This window comes from Myotis brandtii, unplaced genomic scaffold, assembly GCF_000412655.1.
Source record: "Myotis brandtii unplaced genomic scaffold, ASM41265v1 scaffold632, whole genome shotgun sequence".
NCBI classification, from domain to species: Eukaryota; Metazoa; Chordata; class Mammalia; order Chiroptera; family Vespertilionidae; genus Myotis; species Myotis brandtii.
In genome coordinates, this window is record NW_005370419.1 from 114,347 (window position 1) to 122,602 (window position 8,256).

The following is an 8,256-nucleotide window of genomic DNA, read 5'->3' on the forward strand; positions in this document are numbered from 1 at the left end:
TCGTACTCGTCCCCGGCCCACCCAGAACTCCCTGCCCGCCAGCCTTGGCTGAGGTGCCCCTGCAGGAAGCTGACCCTTCGCCTCCACCACAGGGGGCCCCTCCCGTCACCGACCCGCAAGGAGCCTGCCTTGTGATTCCCCAAGGCCTGGCTGGGGTGCCGTGCCCACAGTGGGGAGGCCTGCCCGCCTATGTCTGGGGCCTGGGGCAGGTCTGGCTGTTCTGAGCTCCACAGTCGTCCCCCTAGGCCTCATCCCTCCAGCTGTGGGTGTGCGGTGTCTCAGCTGGTCCTGTTAGTAGGAGCCCCTCGAACCCTAACAATGTCTTTTACTCACGTTTCTGTGGGGGATTATTATCTTAGTGATTTGTAGGTTCTTTAAATATTCATTTGCTTTCTGCCTTGATGGCATTGGCTTTTCTTTTGTTGTTGTTAACTCTTAGCTGAGGATATTTTTCCATTGTTTTTTTCTAGAGAGAGTGGAAGGGAGGGAGGAAATGAAGGGGGGGAAGAGAAAGAGAGGGAGAGGGAGAAAAACATCAATGTGAGAGAGACACATGGATCGGTTGCCTCCTACATGCGCCCCAATGGGGGCCGGAAATTGAACCTGCAAAAAAGGTGCAGGCTGGGAACCAAACACCCAACCCTTTGGTGCATGGGCCGGTGCTCTAATCACTGAGCCACACCAGCCAGGGCACTTTTCTTTCATTTTATTTGGAAATAATTTCAAATTTATTTTAAATAATACAATGGTGCAGAGGACACCCACATACCTTACTTTGTCATTTGCGCCCGTTCCCCCCCCCATATGTTTCTGTGTGCACAAACCCCCCCACACACACAGTGTCCCCGAGCCTGGCGTGGCCTGGCCGCGATGCTCACTCCTCCTGCCCGGCTCCTGTCCTCTCGTCCCCCGCAGCTCTACCTGACGAAGCAGGAGCTGCAGCGCCAGAGGCTGTCTGCCTCCTGTGAGCGGGAGTTCCGAGAGCGGTCCCTACAGATGGCAGACGGCCTGGAGCCCGGAGCGGAGGAGCTGAGCCGCTTGAAGGAGGAGAACGAGAAGCTCCGCTCCCTGACGTTCAGCCTGGTAGGCCCAGCCCACTTCTCCCCGTGCCCCCGAGGCTGGGCTTCTGACACTCCTGGGGAGGGTGGCTAGGGGCCCGGTAATGGAAACCTAGTGACAGCCCGCCGACCCCAGCCCCGGCGCTGGCGGGATTAGTGGGACGTCGCTCAGCTCCTCTGCCACGGCTAAGCTGCCTCGGAGAGGACTGGGCTGGTTACAAGTGGTGGGGTTCACTTCAAAGTTGGGGGGCAGGGAAGGAAACCTGTCTGCCTGCAGAATGCGCTGCATTGGAGAGTGGGGAGCTCTGGATGCAGGGTCAGGGACCCCAGCTCCCGGAATTGGGCAGCCCCTTAGCCCCTCCCATTTCTTTGACTCAATAAGTACCTGCTTTTGAGCTGTTCCTTCGGGAGATGCCTGCTCAGCGCAGAGCTTGCCATCCTGCGTCCCGGCCCGCTCCCCCCCCCGCCACCTGCAGAGTGAGCCCCAGGAGTCTGGTATTGCTGGGTCCCTCTCGGGAGCTCCCTTGCAAGTGCCTAAAGCAGGAGGCTCTACCCTGAGAGGCCTGGGCCTCCAGCACCTTCCAGTCCTGCCAGCCACGCCCAGCAGAGCCCAAGGGCAGCTTCCTTCCCCCCCCCCCCCCAGGCCTCTGTTTGGCCTTGTGGGCAGTAATGTCACTCACCCACCTGCCAGCAGCCTCCAGCTCCCGTTCCTGGGACAAGCTTCCCAGGAGCAGGCGTGTGGGAGCGGGGCCGGCTGACCCCTCTGTGCCCCAGGCGGAGAAGGACATCCTGGAGCAGAGCCTGGACGAGGCCCTGGAGAGCAAGCAGGAGATGGTGGACCGCATCCACTCGCTGAGGGAGCGGGCCGTGGCCGCCGAGCGGCAGCGGAAGCAGGTGACCGCGGGCTTCACGCTGGGGAGACGGACTTTTCAGTCCATGCTGAGCTTAAGACCAAGTTTGCCTAAGTAACGGGTCACTCGTTAGTTTGTTCCTGGGTCAAAGCTGTGTTAGCACCAACTCACAGTCCGAGACTAGAGCCACGGCCAGTGGGTGGGTGATGAGCAAACAGGCCAGGCACATAGGCGGTGAGAACAAGGGCACGTGCAGGTGCATGGGGCCCGGTGAGAGCCAGGGGTTTGATCTGTGGCTGCAAATGGTGAGGGGACGGTGGGGAGACGGCCGGTGGACGAGCATGAGCAGGTGAGAGGAGTTACCTCTGCGCCCTGCTCTGGGCGTGGGATGAACAAAACAGCCACACGCGCAGCGCCCACGCGGATCTGGATGGCTCAGCGCCGTCTGGTGAGCACAGCATCTCTGCGGTGCTCCTGGAAATCGCACTCGGGGAGCGCGCGCGAGAGCTCACCCTGTTTCTCCCCCTCCTGTCCTCCACGGCTCTGACCCCTCGGTCCAGTTCTGGGAAGAGAAGGAGCAGACCCTGCTGCAGTTCCAGAAGACCAGGGTGGACTGTGAGATCTACAAGGAGAAGGTGACCGCCCTGCAGAGCCAGGTGGCCGAGCTGCAGAAGGAGCGGGACCAGGTACTGGAGAGGCGGCGAGGCCGGGAGAACAGGAGCTGGGGGCTGGCGGCCTCGTGCAGCCCGCCCTGCCCTCCGTGGCAGCTGCTTCCAGACTTGGGGTCTCCTTCCTTGGTCCAGGCGGTTTCTCAACTCCCTCCATTGTCACCTGCTGACGTGCTCACTGTCCGAGACTAGAGGTCACGTCTAGGGCCTCCCTTCATTTCTGTGTGCACTCTGGGCGGTGGTACACCCACACACGTGACACGATTGTGAACGGTGGCATGTGCCTGCGGGTGAGCCAGTGTTCGCCTCCTCATGCCCGGGGCGCCCTGTGTCCCGGCCCGCAGGCCTACTCGGCCCGAGACGCCGCCCAGGTGGAGATTGCCCAGAGCCTGGCGGAGAAGGACGCGCTCCGCAGGAAGGTGTTTGAGCTCACGGACCAGGGCTGCGACCTGCGCCAGCAGCTCCGCCAGCTGCAGGCTGAGTCGGCACAAGGGGTGAGTCCTGCCCTGCCGTGCACCTGGGAGCAGGGGCAGCATGTGTGTGGGGGGGAGGGGGCCAGTGGGAGGCAAGCTGGGCCCCATGCACGAGCCCTGGTGGCGGGCATTGGAGATGCACAGTGGGCAGCTGGGGCTGCTCTACCTCTCCCTTCATGATGATGTCATGCACGTCCTGGTAGGGGTGGCCCGACAGAAGGTTCTGGAACCTGTCAGGTGTGGTGTTGGGCTGAGGAAAGAAAGACGAAGTTGAGCTAAAACGACTATAAAAGCCCTAGTTACGGTCTGGCTGGCAGCTCCAGTCCAGGCACCTGGTGTACAGGCAGGGGCCCTGCCCTCTGAGCGCACAGCCCCAGCCCTTCCTCCTCACCCTCCCACATCAGCCACGTGCAAAACACATGTATGCGCAGAGCAGACTGACGGGCAGGCGCACACTGCTGACTGCGGGTCTGCATGTTGGAGGGTGGGTGAATTTCTCTTTTCTGATTGGTCTGCCCCCCCCCCCATTTTCTATGTGCAGTGTGTATAGACACATGTACATACATTATGTACCAGGTGTATAACCAGGAAAGAACGGTGTGCACAGGGGTGGGGAACGTCCAGCCCATATAAGGCCCACAAAATCATTTGGTCTGGCCCTACCAAGGCATTAAGGGTGAGTTAATTAAATGTTTGATCAAATAAAGTAGGCTAATTTTTAAAAATGTTTTCTTTTTAAAATCCTATATAATAAGAGGGTAATATGCAAATTAGGTGGAATGACTAGAACGACTGCCCGACCAGTCACTATGAGGCGCACTGACCACCTCTTGGTCCCTTTCCCCGGCTGGCAGGCTCCGATCGCCATATGGCGAATGGGGAACCGGGGGGGGGTGGCAGTGGGGGGCGGGGCCAGCTGCAGGCAGCCAGGGAAGAAGGCCCTGATCTCAGGCCAGGCCTAGGGATTGTATCCACGCACGAATATCGTGCACCGGGCCTCTGGTATATTTATATTGGTTTCAGAGAGGAAGGGAGAGGGAGAGAGAGATAGAAACATCAGCGATGAGAAAGAATCATGGATCGGCTACCTCCTATATGCCCCCTACTGGGGATTGAGGCTGCAACCCGGGCTTGTGCCCTGACCAGGAATCGAACCGTGACCTTCTGGTTCATAGGTTGATGCTCAGTCATTGAGCCACACCTGTTGGGCACCGGCTAATTTTTAAGCTGATAATTTTGTATGGCCCGTGAATGATGGCATACATATCCAAATGGGCCTTGGCAGAAAAAAGGTTCCCACCCCTGACGTATACCCTCTACTAGAAATGCAGTGCCGCCCCCCAAGCCCAGTGCTCTGCATCCCGGTGGCCAGCGGGGGTCCCAGACTGGAAGCCATGAGAGAGGGTGGAGATGGGGGTGGTGCCTGGGTAGAAACCCCGAGAGCATCCGAGGGGACCCTTTCCTGAATTAACCAGCCCGTCTGGCGCCTTTGCAGCCCAAGCAGGAGGCGGGGCCGAGGGAGCCCTGGCGGAGGGGAAAGCAGCGGCTGGTGCGCATGTTCGCCATCTGCCCGCGGGACGACGGTGACGGCAGCTGCCTCAGCTCCTCCGAGGTACAGCGGCGCCCTCCGCTCCTGGGGACAGACCAGTGCAGACAGAAGGGCCCGGCACGTAGGAGGTGCTGAAGGGAGACTTCAGTGGACCAGGGGCTGCATCCAGGCCCTCACTCAGCACCTGGCATCCTGTGCCCCACTCAGCACCCTGCACAGCCCACCCATCAGCACGTGACCCTCACTAGCCAGTCCCCTGGTCTCTCAGGGCCTTGATCACTTTCTATGTAAAGTGGGAAGATTATTTTTTATATTTATTGTGAGGACTAAGCGACATAAAATACAGGAAACAGCTAATAGAGTGCTGGCACATAGTAGGTGCTCAACGAATGTGCCCTGGCTGTGAGCTCCCCTTCCCCTCCCTGTCCCCTCCTCAGCCCTGATGTTGGTGGCCGTGGCTTATTCCCTTTCCAGAGCAGGGAGGGGTCGTGAGCCCATGAGCTCCCGCTGACCCTGCCTCGCTGTCCTCCTGTCTCAGCTCTGGTCGGACCTGAGCGCCACGCCCAGCCGCGAGCTGGTGGACAGCTTCCGCTCCAGCAGCCCCATGCCCCCCAGCCAGCTGTCCCTGTACAAGCGAGCCGCCGAGGACTTCCGGGAGGATGCTTGGTCCTTCAGGTAGAGAGGACGGCATCAGCATCGGATGACACGGGTCCCCTGCTGGCTCACCGGGGACGAGGGCCGGGCAGGCGCTGGGTGCTCCGGTCCCAAGCCGTCCTCCCTTCCTCCGCGCAGTGGCTTCTCAGAAATCCTGGAGGGGGACTGGGGAGGCTGCCCGGGAGCGAAGGCGGCTGACGTCGACCTGGATTACGAGATTGTAGACAGAGCAGGTGAGTGTGTCCCTCTGCCAACCTCTGCAGCCGCCCACCTCCCCTGGGCTGGGCCAGGAGGGGACACGAGGACAGGTCTTCCCTGGGCCCAGGCAGAGGGAGGGGAACTGGACCGCTGCCCTGACCCTGGCCCCTGGCAGTTCAGGCCGGTGCCAGCTGCTCTGTGTCCTGGGTGTCCTGTCCATTGTCACCAAGCGGTGAGGGAGTTGTCTCCATGCCTGCTCAGCCCAGATGTTCAGACAGCTGCTCGTTCCGTCCCTCGTGCTCTGGACCCTGGGCACTCGGGCTGCCAGGGACAGCACGGCGCCAGGCTGTAGTGCTCCCTCCTGCTGGCCGAGGCACCTGTGGGAGCCTCTCTCCCCTTTCCCTGTGGCTTATGCCTTGTATCTGTCACTTAACTGGTTCTCTCTCCTCAAGCCGTGTGCCCCTCATGTCGGCCTCCTTACCTTCCCACCCTGCACACCTACCCCAGTCTTGGGCCTCACACAGAGTAGGTGCTCAGCACCCCACCTGGAATTCACCCTGTGGCCACCAGGGGGTGCACGCACCCCATGCTGGTCCACAGAGGCACCTGTGTGTTGGGGCAGTGGTCACGTGGCCAGAAACCTTAGCCTTCCTGGATCACTGGTGGTTTTGTGACAGTGACCAAGGGAAAGGCTCCGCCGGGGGAACCAGCCTGGCTCTGAGGCCAGGAGGACAAGGTGCTTACTGCTCCTCTTCTGTGTGATCCCACATAATGCCCCGCTTTCACGCATTCTAGTGGAATTCACCTCAAATACGCCAGGAGCGCCCAGTGCCCTCCACTTGGCTGGAATGTATTCACGAATAGGGTTTCCCCGTGAGCTGGCACAGGCCGCCGTGGCAGGCGACAGGCAGCTGTCCGCCCTCTGCTGGCCTCCGGTCCTCGGGGTGGGCGGTCCACCAGGTGGAGGAGCAGCCTCCACCGCCCACAGGGAAGCCACCGCCTGGGCTGGGCCCATCGGCCTCCCAGGCTGCATGTCAAAGTGCAGAGCTTGGGGACCCCCAGGGACATCGAGGCCTAGGACTGCCAACTGGAGGCCTCCGCAGCCAGCAGCTGGCGTGGCCGGGGTAGCGGGAGCAGCGATGCAGGCGGCAGGCGCTGTCATGCAGGAAGGCGGGCCCGGGTTCCACCGGATTTGACTGGATGAAGGTGGAAGTGGATTCTAGCTTCCCCATCTCATAAAACGTGGGCAACATTCAGTCTCACAAAGGACACAGTGCAGGCCAGACCCAGGCAGGGCAGCTCCCCGCCAGCTCCTCCCGTGTGGGGAGATGAGTCAAGGTCTCAGCAGGAGGGAGGAGAAGGACAAGGTCAGCGCAGCCGAGGTGGCGGAGGGGACTGAGGTCGCATGTGGCCTCTAGGGCGGCCGGCTGGTGTCTGAGCCTTTGCTTCCGCCTAGACCTCCTGGAGTCTGAGCGCAGCCCACAGCTGATCTCCAGGGGCCCCTGCGTCTCAGCCAGGTGAGCGGAGCGGGACCGGGCCAGCAGGTGGCAGAGTGAGGGCTGTTGGCAGGCGACAGCCTTTTGAGGGTGCGATCATGGCAGGAAGGGGGGTGGAGAGTTCCAGAATGCCGGGGCTGGGGGCAGAGCTGGGCTGCACACGAGCTCCGTGGCCCCTTCCTCCAGCAGTGTCCCCGTGTGGTGGTGGCAGCGGCTGGCCCGGAAGCTCCCGAGCCAGGTCACGGTGCTGGCCTTCCAGGGGGACGCACTGCTGGAGCAGATGAGCGTCATCGGCGGGAACCTTACGGGCATCTTCATCCACCGCGTCACCCCTGGCTCGGCGGCCGACGAGATGGCCTTGCGCCCAGGCACCCAGATCGTCACGGTGAGGTTCAGGGCTCTCATTGCTGCTGTTTGAACGGTGGTCTCATTGTCAGCTCCCGTGCGTGTGCGTGCACATCTGTGTTCAAATACACAGAACGCGAGATTCACCGCTTTCACTCTTTTAAAACTTTTTGTTGTAAAATATTCATGATGCTGCAGAAAACATAAATGTACAACTTAACTAATTACCATTAAGTGACTGCAGTAGCGGGGAGGTGACGTTGATGTCACTGAAACTTGAACTTTCAGCTTTTTAACAATTGTAAGAAATTCACAAAATAGGCGTCACCGTTCCCGAGGCTCGCCTGTCCCCCACAGGAAACCCCGCCCCCACGCCACGGGAGCCCTTTCTCGTGTCTCGTTGTCAGTTACATTGTGGTTACAGCCGCAGAGCCCTTTATGGTGTCTGGGGGACAGTCCTGAGTCCCGAATGGGGCCAGTGCAGCTAAAGGCACATGGTCATTCTCCTTACAAAGTGCCCTCTCGGCGTGAGGCGGCGAGGGAGTGAATGGAGGGACAGTGAGAGCCGGAGCTTTCACAGCGGGCGGGGGCGGGAGGATGGCAGCTTGCGGTGGACACCAGGGCCCGGGTGGCCCCACAGCACAGAGTGACCCGGCTCCACGTGTCAGTAATCCCAGCGCCGAGAACCTGTGATCTGGAACGCTCTAGAACGAAGGTCCATTTTGGAGAGCAGACCTGGGTGGTGCTCTCGGCATGTGGTTGGGAAGGGGGTGGTGGTTGACTCAGGGTGTGAACATGTGTGGCTTGGAGCAGCCGAATGCAGATGCCCTGGTTCAGGGCCTGGGACAGAGGCCCTGATGGGCATGTGGGCGGCTGGGAGTGCATGTGGGTGGCTGGGAGTGCGTGTGGGTGGCTGGGGTGCGTGTGGGTGGCTGGGGTGCGTGTGGGTGGTTGGGGGTGCGTG

At 60.8% G+C, this 8,256-nt stretch overlaps 1 protein-coding gene across 1 annotated transcript in view; it reads left to right on the forward strand.

Moving 5' to 3' along the window:
* Nucleotides 1–8,256, forward strand: part of CARD14 (caspase recruitment domain family, member 14) — a 19,539-nt gene that overhangs the window by 3,246 nt on the left and 8,037 nt on the right. The window contains 10 exon segments of the mRNA XM_014528380.1: nt 43–155; nt 916–1,083; nt 1,833–1,952; nt 2,470–2,595; nt 2,922–3,071; nt 4,546–4,662; nt 5,138–5,274; nt 5,392–5,486; nt 6,908–6,968; nt 7,134–7,332. Coding sequence (XP_014383866.1) covers nt 43–155; nt 916–1,083; nt 1,833–1,952; nt 2,470–2,595; nt 2,922–3,071; nt 4,546–4,662; nt 5,138–5,274; nt 5,392–5,486; nt 6,908–6,968; nt 7,134–7,332 — 1,286 coding nt within the window.